The sequence below is a fragment of the Alternaria ethzedia genome (assembly GCF_023757985.1).
Source record: "Alternaria ethzedia strain BMP 0044 chromosome Unknown scaffold_13, whole genome shotgun sequence".
Lineage (NCBI taxonomy): Eukaryota > Fungi > Ascomycota > Dothideomycetes > Pleosporales > Pleosporaceae > Alternaria > Alternaria ethzedia.
Genome location: NW_026056206.1, coordinates 83,807 through 100,983, shown reverse-complemented (window position 1 = coordinate 100,983; position 17,177 = coordinate 83,807). Strand labels below are relative to the sequence as shown.

Genomic DNA, 17,177 nt, shown 5'->3' with positions numbered 1-17,177 from the left:
ACTTTAACTCAAGTCCTACCATGGCATCACGCTGACGAAATCAACCACACACGACTCGATGACTTCCAAACTTCATACTCTACTCTACTCTACTACAGGATTAGGTCCTCTTTAAGAACGAGAGTCACAATCATAATGGAACCCCGTACTTTCATCATCCCAACTCCCCAGAACTGGTGACGTACTACGATATTACGCAATCATGCTCACTGAGCGCGTGAAGCCGTAGCAGACATTTGATATGACGCTAACTCATCTCTGTCCGAATTACCCCGTGCGCCTAGGCACGAGCCTTGGCGTATAACGTGGAGCAATGATATATCGCATCGTGACATTGGAAGACCTCTTCAAGACAACACCCGCTCAACTATTCCAAAACGTTCGAAATGGTCGGTCCGCGCAACAATAAGAAAGAGCCCGCGCAGACACCGAGTGATCAAGGTGACGTATCGCGCTTGAACACAAGATCGCACTCCGTTATGGCGCAAGGTCACGATGACTTCAGCGGCAGTCGCCCAGGCTCCCAGCGTAACCAAAACGTTTCAGCTGATGACGTGGTAAGCTTTCGCTCCTTGGGTACCAGATAATATATATAGCAACTAACGCATAGCAGTTCGCATACAGCCCCAACGTCCAACCAAATGGGGCTCAAACGTCAAGGAACAACGTGTTCTCGCCTATGGGCCAACCAAGATTTCCCAACATGAGTCCTAGCTTGGTAAATCAGGCACCAAAGCCTGTAAGTATCTGCATTATCAGTGTAGAAAATGCTTCAACTAAACATGACAGCAGGAAGGCTGGGTCACACCAACACTGTCTAACAGACAGCCCACTGGTTTCGCTCAACCCATGGACGCTCGTCAATATCAACATGCTCTGTCACAGGCAGGCTACCCATCCTGGGCGACCCTATCCGACTCTCGTCCGTTCAACCCGGGCCCACCCCAATGTCCGATCGCAACCCCGTATACCCGCTATCGAGAAGATTACAAGCAAAATCTCTCCACCGATACGTCCGCGGTACCTAACTCCTGGCTACCCCAACTCGATATCGACCTCGATCAGATGCATAATCAGTGTCCCGTACCCAGCCCATCAAGACCACTACTACAACCCTACTCGATCTCGTCGTTCAACGAACTCGAATTACCCACCGGCGCGGCTGTCGCGTCTTACCTAGAAGAAATCATATGGCGACCGTCGACTGGCGCCTACGCTGTACCACAAAACGAAGCGGAGAAATCGTATTATGTCAAGAAGATCTGTTTCGGTCTCGTCAACCTCTCCAACATATGGGACACAGTCGCAGATGTATATCCCTACGCCGTCAAATTCTCCAAAACGGGTACATGGGCTGATCCCAGAGACATCGAAGCGACCGCACACATCATCGTCAGCAACGCTATGCGCATCCACAAAATGGGTGTCGCTGGCTTGCCGTTCCGTCGGTGCGAGGAGTTTGAATCGCTGAACGCGGAGGACATGGATTTTACTTTTCCACAGCGGATTCATTACCTCGCGCGGCTGTTCTGGCACTCGAAAGTCGCGGCTGATAACGTCATGTTGGGGAGGGATATTGCCAAGTATGTCGCGCTACCACTGACGTCCCTCCGCCATCTACCGCGGTTTGAACAAGAGTGGTCGAGTATGTCGGACGAGCAACGCATAGTGCAGACTCAGATTCATCCGTATCCGCAGGGGCTTAGACATCCGACTCCTCAGGAGCAGGAGCAGATCCTGAAGCATGTACGTATGTTGCCGTCGCTGTTTAACAACTACATGGCTACGGGTGGTCAGTCGGGTACGTTTAGTCCAGGTCGAAAGCCACCTGGTGGATCAGCAGTGCCTGGGAAGCGTCCGGCGGATGGTGACGGAGGATACAAGATGGAGCCTGCAGCTAAGCGCTCTCATAACTATGCGCGTTCTCGGAATGATCAGAGCTTTGAGAAGTTCCAGTATGAAGAAGGTCACCGCCCAGGTAGCACCTTGGGCACTAGATCTGCCACCCAAACTCCGGCGAGCGATCGGACCAACGGATGAGAGACCTTAGCAGAGCGCCCAATATACATCGGGCAGTAGCAGTAAGATCGTGGCAAGTATTTCCGGCGGTGGTTGCAAGGCGAATATGGTTTGGAAAGAGTGCGATTCTGTGTCTAGCTTGGAGCTCAGTCGTTGCCATGCGTAGAGCTATCAATGCGACCATGTCGAAATTGTCACATCGAACAACATCGTTGATCGGAAATTTCCCACGTGACTTTACGTCAGTGCCCAGGTGACCATTTGCGGAGAAGTCAGGGACGACTGAGTTCTCAAGCACGGGGTCAAGAGCCTTCGCTCCCACGTGATCTTTTCTCCAGACCGTCGCCGCGCTGGAACAATACATATAGCAGGTTGTAGAGCCGTGTGAAGATACCTGAAGTTGTCAATACATTGAGCTTCCGCAGTATCTCTATCTCAATATAGTTCTGGATAGCTCTTCAGACGCAGCGATGTGGTGCTTGTCATTGCCGCGGTCGTGCTCAGTGTACCTTCTTCTTACATCACACTGGTCAGAGCGCCACCCGACCAGTACTAGTCAGCGGGTAGTCGCAAATAAGACAACACAACTACTTCTATATACGCACTTTTTGATTAAATCCTGTATTTCTACATCGTGAACAAGTCCGATATTGATATCGCCGACCCAATTCACTACTGGCCACCACTTACATCGCTGTCGAAATGCTTCCTTCAACCGCTGCGTCCTCCGTGACAACATCATCGCAGACCGATATTGCCCCATTCAGCCAATCTTCAAGTGTTTATCACCCCCACGATCAAGGCGAATGGGACATGTGCGGCACTGATCAAGGCGATGCGCGGATGATGCCTCCAGACCATCATGTCCATGAGTGGGAAGCGTCGCAGGTCGCTCTAAGCCGTCAGCTTCAGAGGCCCCAGTATTTTCAAGGCTCATCAGAATACATTATCTGCCCGCCTCCGATGCGGTATGGTCAGACTGACACTATCGCGACATCGCACGGACCATTTCATCGTCAATCATACCCAACTCATTGGGGCAGCGAGGCCTGGCCATTCGACGACAACGACCAAGTGTCTGCTTTCAAGAATTTCCATGATGCTGGTCCTATTACAGGGCTTCCACGATCCCTTCCCGCTTCGCCCGAAGGTGCAGTCTTGATGGCCTCAACACTCCGCCAATCGCAGCTCGAAGACGCAGTCTCTGCTGGTCACTGCGACAACAACAATCGCCGTTGGAAAGAGTATGTTCCGCGAAGTAGGGCGAGTCGACAGTCCGAAGAGGCGCCTGTGATCCACAGTCCAGTTCGGTCCAGAAAGGCAGAGACGAAGACCAAGAGTAGGATTGTGGAAATCGAAGAGGAAGAGGAAGAGAAACCCCCCGCTGCGGTGAACGGAACTAAGCGCAGTGATTCGCTTCACAAGACAAAGATGAAGACCAACATAAATGCGAAGAAGACCAAGCGACAAGCACTGCCACTGAACTCGTTCGGCCTGTACTTTACCGAAGTCACCGAAGCCCGCCAGAAAGCTCGGGGACTGGACTGGCCACCTCGTGAGGACGAGACTTTGCCAAACACCAAAGAAGAGCGGATATCAGTTGTCCGTAAGCTCTTCGAAGCTATCCAAGACACCAGCGACATCCAGGACAAGATGTCGAGCCCCATGCTCAAGAAGCGCTGGCTGGCAGAGAGTGCAGGAGAATCGAGCAAAGACGGGGTTGGAGACGCTGGGGAGACAAAACGCACACAGAAGATCGCTACCAATACAGTGTACAAACCTTGGGTGAAAGAGCGTCTCTGCTGGGATATCTTGGTCAGTTTCGCTATAGCATACGCAATTACAGGCGCTAACATGCACAAGGAAACAACTGAACGCATCTATCGAGAAGGCGCAGGGTTCGTTTCGATCCTGGATCCTGTCATGATCGATCGCTGCGAGAAATCACGGAAGCTCACGTTCGAGGAGCGTATCTCGAAACTTGTCGTAGTGTTGAAGTCATACAAGAGCCGTGTCGACAAGCTGTTGCGTGGAGGATGTGTCGAGGAGTATGTGTTGTGCCCGGATACTCTCCTCCAGATTAGCTCGAGCAACCGCCAACAGAACGACGAGCGTCAGAAAGACCTTACTGCTGGCCGAAAGCGCGAAGATCGGCTCGTCAAGAAGCCCGGGAAGAAAAAGCAGATTCGTAGGTCTATCATCAGGCACAATGAACTTCACTGACCATGGTAGTGGCGCCTACACCGCCAACTAGTCGCAAGCGTACTCGCTACAATTCTGAGGACGTGTCCGATGTAGAAGAGCCGCAGAAAAGCCGCACCCGGAGGACCTAGACGCAACGACCTTTGAGGCGCGGTGTTGAGAGGCGCGGTGTTGATTTGGTTCGAGATTTCGCATTCCCTCAGGTGAGGGAAGGCGTATGGTATGCTCACTGCGGTAATATTCGCTTTGCTTCTCTCATGGTATGTGTGGTTGTCCCTTTGTAAGTTCAGTATTCCGCTCGTCGCAACCGAGTTTGGTGCACAGCGTTCTCCTTTGGAACGGGTGGTAAAGAGGGCTTGATACTTTTGAAAAATAGATTCTTTGTCCCTGCAGATTTGGGCGCTTTGGCTGGGTCCTATGCCTAGTATCAGTGACGCAATACAACTTTTGAGGCTGACAGCCGATTTGTCCGGCTGTACATAATGAGACTGTGCCGCGCCGGCTCGTTACGGATCATGAGCATCAATCACAGTTGTGAATCCACTTGCTGCGATTCTGTTGGAAGTAAGAGTATCGTGAAGATGTGACGCGCGTAGTGAGTAGCATCTGGGTAGTTGAGGTTCGTCCGCGTGAAGTTTGACGCGAGCTTCGGAGCGCGTGACGTCATTAAGTGGGGCCGCAAGCGGAACGCGTGATGCCTCATCACACCAGCGACGCCTCTCACAACTTCCTCGCTCTCTCGCTGCGCGTATGCCATGGTAGCAGCAGTCGCGGGTATGAATCCGCTATTGTACGACGTCTGCCAATCGACACTGAGAAGATGAAGGTCCGCAACCTGGACAGACTCACACATACATTGCCGGCCGCATCACCACCTATGGAATGACGCGTCTGCTTCTGTGCGAGCGACGAATGTTTCTTGCAGACTTTGAAGAAGACGCCGATGCCACCGAACTTACTTCATCTACAGGTAGGCGCTACCTTCACGTAACAGAGGGAAAGGGCAAGTAGCACACATTGTACCTGCTACTCCTACAGATGACTGCCACAACGTCGTCGAAACGATCGCACAGCCATGCCGCTACACTCCCACACAGATCCTATCCTATTCCACCTAAGCTTCCGCGACACTCGTCTAATCACACATCGCCGCGATTTCTATCTCTCCTATCCATACGAGTGAAGAGCCATGCCGAGATCGCCTAGCGATGGATACTTCGTATGTTACCTGCAGAGGATCAAGCAGTATATGGACGCGCAACTTGCTAAGGAGGGTAGATGGGGCCGCGCGACCTCAGCCATCACTCGAAGTTTCCGATGATGCTGCGACTTCACGGCAGCATCACACCTAAGCTTGTTATACCCGTTTTGCTGGTAGGCGGGTGGGCCACCGCCGTTACTTGCATCTCGAAGCTTGTATATGACCGTAAGCCATATTCTCTTCTTCCTGTACTACAAAGCCCTATTCTAACATGACGCAGTTGGAACCGACCAAGTCTTCATCACCGTACTAGGCTTTGTCGTCAGTCTGGCCCTCAGCGTCCGCAGTTCTACCTCGATGGACCGCTACTTCCAAGGTCGACAGCTTTGGGGGCGCCTTCGACTCGCATCGCACATCTTGGCTCGTCTGATATGGATACACGCTGAAGAGAGGCATGGTGCTGATGCAGGGGTGGGGAAGCAAGATCTGCTCGGCAAGGTCAGCTGCCTGAACCTGATTGTGGCTTTCGCTGTCGCAGTGAAACATAAATTGCGGTTCGAGCCAGGAACGCATTACGAGGATCTGAAGCACCTGGTCGGTCATTTGGATACCTTTGCGCAAGCAGCGGATATGCCTGCGCCCGACCCTCCGAGCGCTTTCAGGCGGACTTGTCAGTTACTCGGCATGCCCATGGCGACGCCCAACCCACGCAAACACGTCAAGCAATCGCGCGTGCCTCTCGGGGACCTACCCCTTGAGATTTTATCTCACCTCTCTGCGTACATGAAAGTTCTATACGACAACGGCACGTTGAGAGACTACAGTATCTATCAAACCCAGACTTTGGACTCGCTGACAATCATGGACGAAGTGTCGTGTGGCACGGAGAGAATCCTGAACACACCGCTTCCACTTGCGTACTCCATCGCCATATCCCAGGTTACATGGCTGTACATTCTGTTGCTACCCTTCCAATGCTACAACAGCTTAGGTTGGATCACCATCCCTGCATGTGTGGTTGCAGCGTACATCATCCTGGGTATCGCTTTCATTGGCCGTGAGATTGAAGATCCTTTCGGACACGATGTCAATGACCTACCACTCGATGCATTCTGCCAGCAAATCCGCCAAGATCTTGACATCATCATGTCACGCGTTGCACCTCTGGTCAACGACTTTATGCGTCGTGAAGAGAACATGCCGTTATACCCCCTTTCGTATCTGAGCACCAGAGCATGGGCAAACAAGTCGCCAGATGAAATACATGTCGCTTTGTCGCAGAAGGTAGGTCTCTACCATCCGATGGTTGAGCGCGGTGAGAATCCAGCGCCACCTACGCAAGGAAGACTAGGTGGCGTGGATAGTTGGGTCGAGAAGGGCGGAGCAGGACCGATCGGCACGACAAGTCACTACAGAAGGAAGCACGGAAGTGTTTAGTTTTCTCAGGCCTAGCCACGGGAAAAACCTCGTCTTGTCACCCCACCTAACACCTAGATTCCAAACAAACATTCTATTTCATTCATCAGTTTACCCTCTCAAAGGGCCCGTTTTCCAAAGCTGACCCATCCCTCCCAGACCTCCAATATTCTTTAAGAGCGTCTCCAACTTCCACGCTTCCCTATCTTCTCCAATACCCAAAAACCCCAGATCAGACAACAACCTATGCGTCTTCTCGCCATACGCTTCTGCCTTCTCCTTGTCGCCCTTCTCCAACCACAGCATAGCTAACATGGCATACTCATCGGTCAACATCGACCAGACTCCTTCGTCTTTGATCAGTTCGACGGATTCCTCGGCGAGAGCTATAGCTTCGTCGAGTTTGTAGGCCTTCGCAAGCTCCATAATCTTTTCCTCGGCCTGCGTGATCATTGTGCGGCGAAGATCAGAGGCTTGGCGTTCGTCGGCTGGTAGGCTGCAGAGGCTACATGTGCATTTGAAACCCCAGCGCTTTATCAGAGATTGGCGTTTTTGAAATGGGATACCCAAGAGGAGGTCTAGGTGGCGTTAGCACAAGAACAGGAAGGAAGAGGGTGGAGATTACAAGAGACGGTGATCTCTTCGCCGGCCTCAATGTCCCGGTAGGCTTTTATGGCCATTGAGACACCTGCGCGGGAAAAGAGGACGAAGGAGTTTGGGTTGCATGCATGATTAATGCGCTGGTACGGTCAGTGACACTGATGTTGCTGTTTAGACTGCGCCGCGACCTACCGAGATCAGCGGATACAACGCCCTCGAGCTAACCTCCGCAACCGTACTGCCATACGCGTTCGTCTTCATGATGGCTTCCTCTAAGCTCCCTTCCTCTTCGTCATCTCCATCATTTCCACCCTCATGGTTTTCCCCTGCATGCGCAGAACTCATATCTCTAATCATCGCAGGAACAAGCAATTGATCCACAGCCCTCTTCATCAGCTTCTTATTCTCGGCCTCATTCAGAGCCTTCTCCGCCCCCATATCTACAACAACAGCGGCTTGATCCACCATGAACGTTTCGTACATCGTAATCTTGCGAGTGGCCACTACACCTTTCGCTTTCCCGGGTATATCGACGATTTTCCATGATTGACCGCCGAGATACAAGCGCTCAGCATCTTTCTGAGTCAGGAAGTTATTGAGCGGGTTGTCGTCGAGATATTCCGACGCTAGATGGGCGGATCTTGGGGGAAAGATCAGGGAGAGACCGTGTGGGCCCGTCGTGTTGGATGTGTAGACGCAGTACTTTTGGCCGAGGGTGGGGAGATAGCTGCTAGTCATGCAGTACGGTTTATGAGACCATGGTGCGTACGGATAATCTTCGCTTGGAGCGAACAAATGCTGTTGGAGATCTGGTTGTAGCAGGTCGTCGATGTCAAGGACGCCTACTGTCGCCGATGCATGCTGGAGTGCGAGTTGCAGGACAATAATCGCTAGGGTTAGGCAGCGCATGACTGCAATGACACCTCGCTGGATATGAGTATGAAAGCTTTCCACAAGCTCTCGAGGCATAACAGCATCTTATGAGAGTTCTGTGTTATCCCATAGTGCTCGTTGTGTCATGTTTCCCGAAGCGGCAATGTTCGTCACGTAGCTTTACCCGGAAATTTATCCCAGACGTTCTCCCCGACCCCAAGAGACTTGGGCACTTTGCACGCCTTCCCGCTCGGTCTGAAGACCAATTGTAGACGGGTTTTAGTCAATCCCGGATAGGCGCTTCATAACGTGAGGCTTGTCGCCCAGAAAAGCTGATGCAGAACGAATTGATCGCCTGTGCAGCAGAAATGTGGTTGAACCTGGTTTCCTGATGGCAATGTGTACGGTCTTTCAATGTGCATAAACGGCTGCCGGTATTTGTAAGTGGCAGTTTTCCGTATGTGAGCGACCTTGCACAAGCTGCAGACTTGTTGCCCCTGCTGAGCTTAATTCAACCCTACTACAATGAGTAAAGCGCAAAGGTTAGCGGCCTATATAACCCCCTTCTGCATGCGCCGCATGATCTCTCGCATGTGTATGCTTTGCTGGTCTATGCCTTGCATCATTGCGTTATCGAATACGATGTCGTTCAGTCTCTGCAGCTCTCTCTGTAGACAGATGAGCTTTCCTAACACGTAGCAGATGACTGCTACTAGAGAGAAAATAAGGATTTGTTCTGGCCTGTTCCACCGGGTGCAGCGATAGAGATAGAATGGTGTCGCAGCCACAGCCCATCCCAGAAACCACATCGTCAGTGGAAGGTCGTACACGATCGCGAAGGCAAGGATGACGATTGTACAGAGAATGATAAAAATCTTCACAGCTCCAGCAACATCGTGGCCTATAGAAGCCCAAGGGATCTAGGAGTAAGGTTAGATCTCACGCCGGATAATAAATTTGGGTACATATGCTTACCTGCAACAATGGGAGCTCGTACCGATGCAAGAGGTTGTCAACCCAGTCACGCCTGCCATGCACATCTTCGATCTCCTTTTGCAGGCGACCAAAAGCTTTCTCTTTGCCTTCGCCGTATATGAGCGGCATCTGAACTTCGAAAATGCCAAGAAGGCAGTAGGCGGCATCTTCCTCGCGTTTCGTGTGACGATATCTTGCCCAGTTCATGCGCTCTTCAACAGGATACTTGAGCATAAAGTCTGAACCGTTCTCCAATGCGGCTACAGGGATGCTCGTCTCACGTGCAATTTGTTTTGCAAGGGAAGACCTGTCTCCAATTCTTGTGCCGTCCACACTGAAGAAGACAACAGTCCTTGGTGCTAAAAGCTCCTGAAGCGTCCATCCACGTGTGAACCATCGATTACCCTTGAAAGATGGCTGCTTGTTGCTCTGCAAATACGGGGTGCCTGTGCTGGGTACATCGGAGAGGTATACGTAGCATGCTGTCGAATCTCGATACCACTTAAACATCGAGTTAATGGCTTCAGCTAATTCCGCGCTACTGCTCTTGTCGATGCAGCATGTATCAACCCAGAAGAATTCGAGCTTATCTTTAGCCGCCTGCGCTGCGCAAAACTGGAGCTTGGCGTAGCCGGGCTTCTTTTTTCCCTTGCCCTTGCCCTTGTATATGTCTTTGAATGTGACTTCATCCTCGTCGGCGCCCCAGGTATGTGATAATATTGCGTATGTTGGCATGTAGCGAATAAACTCAACGAGTTCGAAGTCGTCGCCAGAGGCATGCAAAAGGCGCATGTTACCGTTAGTATAGAATCCTGGGAAATGAGCTGGAAGAATTGAGATCAAATGTGTAATGATTGTTGCGTTTGGGCGAGGAAGGGAAACATGTTGTGGTGACAAGGACGCCAGTGCGGGGCAGTGCAGTGAGGCTGAGCGTGATACATTAGCCTGATGTTTTGTGGCGGCGCTAAGATTCAGCCTTCCCAAGCCATCCAAATTCGTGTCGGATCAGCAGGAGAAGGCCGTCTGGCATGTAATTTTGAGCATGGCAAAAGGTCGGCTCTTCGATGATCAAGATGAGTCGAGCAATAGTGTGCTTCATATTGAACATGTGTCTTGTAGTCTTCCTAACCGATCCACGGTATTCAAAAGCAGCCTCACTTCACCGAATAATCGTTCAACCTATGCATCATCAACATCAGCTCCACGCTTTACAGCTTCGAGCTCATACCAGTATACGCAATGCACTCAATCTCCACCGGCACACCCTTGGGCAGCTGCTTGACCGCAACACAGCTGCGCGCAGGCTTGTGGGAGAAGTACTGCTCGTACATGCCGTTCATCTCGGCGAAGTTGGCCATGTCGTCGAGGAAGACGTTGACCTGGAGTCGTAGTCAGCACCTCATCGGCTGTTTGTCCATGTATGTTCTTGCACGCACCTTGACGATCCTGTCCATAGCAACACCAGCCTCAGTGAGAATGCCCTTGATGTTCTCGCAGCACATCTTGGTCTTGTCTGCGATGCTTCCCTCGATCAAGTTGCCCTTGGTATCGGCGGGGATCTGGCCCGAGACGAAGACATTAGGGCCTGCGACGATGGCTTGTGTCTAGACGGTGACGTTAACGCGGTTGTTCGGATACGTTGGAATCGATAGAGGAGGAACGTACGTAGGGTCCGGCAGCTGTATCTCTGTTAGCTATCTCTCCTTCCGCATCTCCGCTATCAATTGGAACGTACGAGGACACGCGTTGGCGGTGTGAATCTTCTTGATATCAGACATCTTTCGTATTCCTTTGATGTCAATTGCTGTATAGCGTGAAGTTGTGATAGCAGGTCGCGTAAGATTCGTGGTTGTAGCAGTGAGAGGTCGTAAAGCACGTAGAGCTCTTGGTACCGCCGTGCGTATCAGCAGCATGGGACCGTTTATCTACGTCAGGTAAATCGAGGCTATCATCGGGCTAGGTGGACACCTAATTGAGCGCGTCCGCCCTATACCCGTGACATAAGATGGGGCTTGGGAGCGGCATCGGAAGCCACCCCACTTTCCCTCTTGGGCGGGCGCTGCGTGTCAGCAGCTTGCAGGGATGTTTTTGTTGATGGAGGGGTAATGAGGGCGTAAATTTTGGGGACGGCGACTTTTGCGACGGGGAAAGAGGGTATGATGCCGCTGTCGTGTTGCGCAGGGCGCAGGGCTTAGTTCGGTGTCAATGATATAGTGTGGAAATGACCATTTGAAGGTGCGTATACGAGTAAAGAGACTTTTGACGTATTTATCGTGATATCCTCGCGCGCATCTCTCATCGCGCCATGTCGTGACTATACAAACCACCAACGCCGCCCATATGCATTCCTATGCCCCATCTATAATGTGTATTGTTTACGGTATCGAGTCGAGATTTGAAGCCTGAAGATTACCAGCCGTCCCAGTATTACACCCCTACTGCTCCATCTTCTCCTCCTGGCCCGAGAGCAATGTGTGTACAGGCGCGTCGAGCTGGTCGCGGCCCTTGAGGAAATCGAGTTCGAGAATGAAAAGGTATCCCATGATAGTTCCGCCTAGCTTCTTCACCAGAGAACCAGCTGCGGCTGCGGAGCCACCTGTGTCGTGTCAGCATCCCGTCTCGTTTCTGATGCGAACGATATCACGTACCAGTCGCAATAATATCATCCACAATAAGCACGTTCTGCCCGCTCTTGACAGCGCCCTCCTGCATCTGGAAGAAATCACTGCCATACTCCTTCTTGTATTCCGCCGTCTCACACGGACCCGGCAGCTTGCCCCTCTTCCTGACGGGCACAAAACTCGCGCCCAGCCTCAGCGCAAGGCTGGGCCCGAACAGGAAGCCGCGCGCATCGAGTCCGACGACGACATCTGGCTTGGCACCTGTCGCGCCGAACTGCTTCTCAATCGACAGCTCGAGACCGCGCAGCAGTCCCTCGTGGAGCGCGGGGTCTGCGAAGATGGGCAGAATGTCTTCGAAGAGGATGCCGGGTTCGGGGAAGTCTTTGAACTGGCGGAGCGAGGCCTTCAGCGTGCTTTTAAGACGGGCGAGTTCGGCGGCGGCGGAGGGACGGGGGGTGGACTGTCCGCCTTGGGAGGGGCCATGGCTGTTGGACTCGAGGGTTGGGTCGGGCTTCTGCGGGGGAGGGTGCGCGGCGGTTGCGTCGCCCTTGAGTGGGGGGTCGGCGGACGTGGTGGTGTTGATGGGGTGGGTGCTGTGGGCGGGCGTGTCGTGGGGAGCGGACATGATGGGATGAGGGGAGGGGGCGGCGTCGAGATATAAGACGGACGGGTCAGGTCTGTATGGGAGGGCGGATGCGATAGATAGGGCTAGGGCAGAAGCCGGGTTGGGGTAAGGTGGTCAGGGCTGGCTGGCTGCACTGCAATGCTGTCAGACTCAGGCGTCGTCGTGGTCGCTGAGAGTACCCAGCGCAACAAAAAAAAATTGAGTTAGCCCCTCTGGAAAACGGTCCGCAGGGCCACACAGTTCCTAGGCCCACCACCGAAACCCCCGTATGGCGAATCGTAGGACTGCCTGGCACCATCATGGCGCCCGCTCCTTGTTCAGCCGCTCAGCGCTCAGCGCAGCACCTTCGCACTCGGTTGCCTATACACCACCACGCTGCTCGATGCGGCAGCTCCCTACGCCCGCACCGCACTCGCCCATCCTATCGCACGCGCGCCACGGGCAGCTGTATCGCCGTGATCCCTGACCCACAACTATCTGCGGCGCCAAACATGTGCCAGACTCGACATTTACCCTTATCGGAACCAAGGGATGCCGAACGAAGACGTGCATTCACATGTCGACGTCACGCCAGGCCAGAAAACGAGCACGTAGGCTGTAGGGTAAGAGTCATACTGCCGCTTCCCAACAATTTCTCCTGCCCTCCCATGGATCCCATGCCTTCGGGCGACTATAGTAGCTGCGTTACTGTTGAAAGCCCTTCTCTAGCTTTGCATTCGCGATTCGCGCAATCTATTACTCAAACACGACATGTCAACAACATAATCTGCGTCCACTGTCTCGCAACAAAAGCCAGTGCCGTCAAGGCGTAGCGGGGATCTCTTAAGATAGAGGTATATAGTAAGTAAATTAACACAAAGTAAGTTATATTTCTTACACCTATATTATAAGGTTATTAAATAACTATTACTATACCTATTATTATAATAAGCCTATATATATATATCTTACTAATTATATTAATATAAGTAATTAAAACAAATGTACCTTTGTTAAGTATACTATACACCTTCTTTTTAATAGATTTTATATTCTTTACTAAAAGTATTATACTTTTAGCTTTTATTAATATATTAGTTATATAAAATATAGTATTAATACTCTCTATACTCTTTAGTAATTATCTTAAGTAGAGTTCTAATATAAAGAGAGTTCTAGAAGTAGTATACTATATAGAATTTATAATAACTTATATAAGCTATAAATTAGGTAGTAAGATCTATATAACTTATACTAAAAATAAGTAATTAGTATTACTTTACTAAGCTATAGTAGTTATAATATAGTTAAGTATCTTAGAGAAGAACTTAAAGCTCTTTACTATAAGTACTACTATCTTTAGAAGATTTAACTATAAGCTTACTTTATTACTTAAAAAATATTATTATACTACTATCTATTAAGATAAGCTTAAAGTTCTAGATATTTTTTATAATACTTATAAAGATTAGTAAATATAGTAAATAAATACTATTAGATATTATACTAGACTATAGCTATTAGTATTCTTCTATATAGATTTCTATAATTCTATTCTATCTACTAGAATTTAAATAAAGTAGTAATGCTAGGCTTAGAGAAAGCGTTTTTAAAGTATTACTAAAAGTCTCTATTCTTAATATAGAAAAAACTTTTAAATTAGAAATTCTTAAGAAGTTTAGTACTAAAAAAATTTAGTTAGCTAGAAGAGGCGTTAGTAAGCTAAAGAAGCTCTCTCTTAATACTTAAATACTACTTTAGATTACTTACTATACTATTATTCTTATAAAAATTATAGATTTTATAGTAACTATTTAGTACTAGCTAGTAATAGATACTAAATATACTAATATCTTTATTAGTAGAAAAGCGTAGATCTACTATAAGAATAGAGTTAATATAGCTATAAGATACTATATATTTTTATTTAATATTTATATTAAGTTTATATTAGAGTATTTCTAAAGTAGTTCTCTATTTAATAAAAAGAGATAATATAAGTATATATCTATAGTTCTCTATTATAGTTATACCTATATTAGTAAATAGATTTAAAGAGATATAATATATTTTATATATATATATCTTATCTTTATTCTATAGTCTTCTAAGGTTAACTACTAATCTCTAGACTCTACTATTAATAGTAATTTAATTAGAAAGCTATACTAAGTTTTAAAGAATATAGTATTAAGTATTTAGTCTAGTATAAATCTTACGTATAGAGGTACTAAATTCTAAACTACTATCTCTATCTCTATCTATAGCTATATCTATATCTATATCTATATCTATATTAATTTTCTAACTAGTAGTATTAGAATTAGAGACTTTATAGTTATAGAGACTAGAATTATTTCTAGAAGCTCTTTATTTCTAGTAGAGAGTAGTTTTTATTTTCTTATTCTACTACTAAATAAATTTAACTAGCTAAGTACCTTCTATAGTTATATTATCTTTATTACTATTAAGTTATAGCTTAAACTTATTAGAATAATTATCTCTAGATTAGTTATCTCTCTAACTACTTTTCTTATTAGTATATATAGTTATTTAGACTATTATAGTAACCTATAACTATTAATATATTATTGCAAAGTGCTAATTTACTATATAAGCTATAAGTTTTTACTTTATAGTATCTACTAAGTAACTTTTCTATACCTTATACTTAATAATATAGTACTAGTTTATTAAAGTATTATATAAAATAAAGTTTCTAACTAAGAGTTTAAAGAGATTCTCTTTAATATAAAAGTAGAATATATACTACTAAAGATAATCTACTAACTAATAGATAGTTAACTTAGAAATTTAGCTACTAGCTAGAATTAAAAAAAGTAATAATAAGTTTAGGTAAGTAATAGAAACTATATACTAATAGAACTTAACTTTATTAGAGAGATTATAGTACTATTCTAGTTTATTTTAGAATATTTCTAAGGTATATATAAGTAATTTTATTATATCTAGAATATTATATATAGAAATCTTAAATACTCTTTCTATAATATAGATATTATTAATTCTTTTTATATAATTAAGGCTCTAAGGTATAATATTTATATATTAAGAGTTCTAGTAGCTTACTAAGATTAGAAAAGAAACGTAAATATAGTAACTAATAGTAGCTATACTTATTTTAATATTAAATCTAAAAGCGTAAACTATAGATTATTATATTATAGTAAGGTTATTATTAAATAGATATAGCTAAGTATTATAATACTTATTAGAGAGCTAAGTCTAAAGTAGTTCTCTATTAACTAGAAGAAGCGCTCTATTAGCTATACTTTTTTCTTTCTTTTATTTTTTATTAGACTTCTAAAGTAGTTATATACTAGTTCTAGAGAATATACCTAAAACTATAGATATAGAAAGCTTTACTTCTAGCTTAACTATATATACTTTTTTTAGTATATTATAGTAGAACAACTCTACTAAGTACCTAGCTATTATAGCTAACGTCTTATAGTCTTAACTAGTATTTTCTATCTTAGCTTTATCTTCTAAACTACTTAAACTAAAGAATTAAGATACTATCTAAATAGTTAGTAAAGAGATATACTAGAAATATAAGAAAGAGTAAAAGAGTATTTACTATAGTATATCTCTAGATAGAAGTAGGCCTTACACTCTACTTTATACTATATAGACTAAGGTTATATATAATATATTATTACCTATACTTATCTATTTTAATTTAGTAATAGCTCTATACTCTTTATTATATACTTTATCTTATACTATATAAAATAAGAAGTCTTTTTACTAGAAGAACTATTATACTCTACTACTTATAATATATAGTATATTTACTATTATAGTATAAATAAAAAATATTAATAAAGAGATTAGAGGTTTACGCGTTACTAGTGTCTATAAGTAACTAAAGATTATTAAGCTTTTAATATTATAGTTAAGTAATAAAAATAAGTAAAGAAAGATAAGCTTATTATTTTCTTACTTAACTTTTAGATATATACTTATATTATATATCTAGTTAAAAGCTTAATACTTATATATTAGTATAATTAATAATAAATTTTCTATATCTAAAGATATTAGCTAGATCTAATAGTTATAGAAATAGCTATAGAGCTAAGGTAAATAAAAAGACTACACTAGAATATATAACTATAAGAAGAAGCTACTCTTACTATTTTCTTTTCTAGAAGTACTAGCTTATAGTAAAGCTATAGCTTTAGTAGTTAAATACTAGCCTATATATATAAAGATTCTATAACTTTTACTAAAAGACTTACTTTATAAGGCTAATAAAGTATATAAACTTATAGTAGAAAGAGAATATATTACTAGTAGGTTTACTTACCTACTATAATAATAAGAACTAATAAATTATATCTAGATAAGTATAACTATACGTTAAATAAAGTAGAGCGTAACTTTAATATATTTATTATTACTACCTACACTATCTAAGATAAGATACTTTCTAGAATTCTATGTAATTTTATAAAAGATTATATTAAAACTAAAAGTAAGAATATACTTCTAAAAGGTATTATTAGTTTCTATAGTATATATATTCTTTTTCTAACGCTACTATTACTTAATATCTATAGATATACTTATTAAAGAAAAGATTTAGCGTATAAAGAATAAAAATATAGTAATAGCTAATATAAAAGCTTAAGACTAATAT

At 45.4% G+C, this 17,177-nt stretch overlaps 5 protein-coding genes across 5 annotated transcripts; 2 read left to right on the top strand and 3 right to left on the bottom strand.

Moving 5' to 3' along the window:
• Positions 1-386: 386 nt before the first annotated feature.
• On the top strand, positions 387-4,242 carry J4E87_005879 (uncharacterized protein; the record flags this gene model as incomplete). Its single annotated transcript, XM_049377484.1, has 4 exons — positions 387-557; positions 614-739; positions 790-1,978; positions 3,137-4,242. The coding sequence occupies 4 exons, from the start codon at positions 387-389 to the stop codon at positions 4,240-4,242; spliced, it is 2,592 nt and encodes an 863-aa protein (XP_049232525.1).
• A 1,168-nt stretch (positions 4,243-5,410) lies between these two features.
• On the top strand, positions 5,411-6,859 carry J4E87_005878 (uncharacterized protein; the record flags this gene model as incomplete). Its single annotated transcript, XM_049377483.1, has 3 exons — positions 5,411-5,440; positions 5,500-5,647; positions 5,703-6,859. 3 exons carry the CDS (start codon positions 5,411-5,413, stop codon positions 6,857-6,859), a joined length of 1,335 nt encoding a protein of 444 aa, XP_049232524.1.
• A 90-nt stretch (positions 6,860-6,949) lies between these two features.
• On the bottom strand, positions 6,950-8,347 carry J4E87_005877 (uncharacterized protein; the record flags this gene model as incomplete). The annotated part of the gene is made up of 2 exons (XM_049377482.1): positions 6,950-7,416; positions 7,678-8,347. 2 exons carry the CDS (start codon positions 8,345-8,347, stop codon positions 6,950-6,952), a joined length of 1,137 nt encoding a protein of 378 aa, XP_049232523.1.
• A 515-nt stretch (positions 8,348-8,862) lies between these two features.
• Positions 8,863-11,064, bottom strand: J4E87_005876 (uncharacterized protein; the record flags this gene model as incomplete). Its single annotated transcript, XM_049377481.1, has 6 exons — positions 8,863-8,979; positions 9,287-10,098; positions 10,515-10,665; positions 10,723-10,890; positions 10,952-10,965; positions 11,022-11,064. 6 exons carry the CDS (start codon positions 11,062-11,064, stop codon positions 8,863-8,865), a joined length of 1,305 nt encoding a protein of 434 aa, XP_049232522.1.
• Positions 11,065-11,721: 657 nt separating this feature from the next.
• Positions 11,722-12,532, bottom strand: APT1 (adenine phosphoribosyltransferase; the record flags this gene model as incomplete). Its single annotated transcript, XM_049377480.1, has 2 exons — positions 11,722-11,882; positions 11,935-12,532. 2 exons carry the CDS (start codon positions 12,530-12,532, stop codon positions 11,722-11,724), a joined length of 759 nt encoding a protein of 252 aa, XP_049232521.1.
• Positions 12,533-17,177: the final 4,645 nt, after the last annotated feature.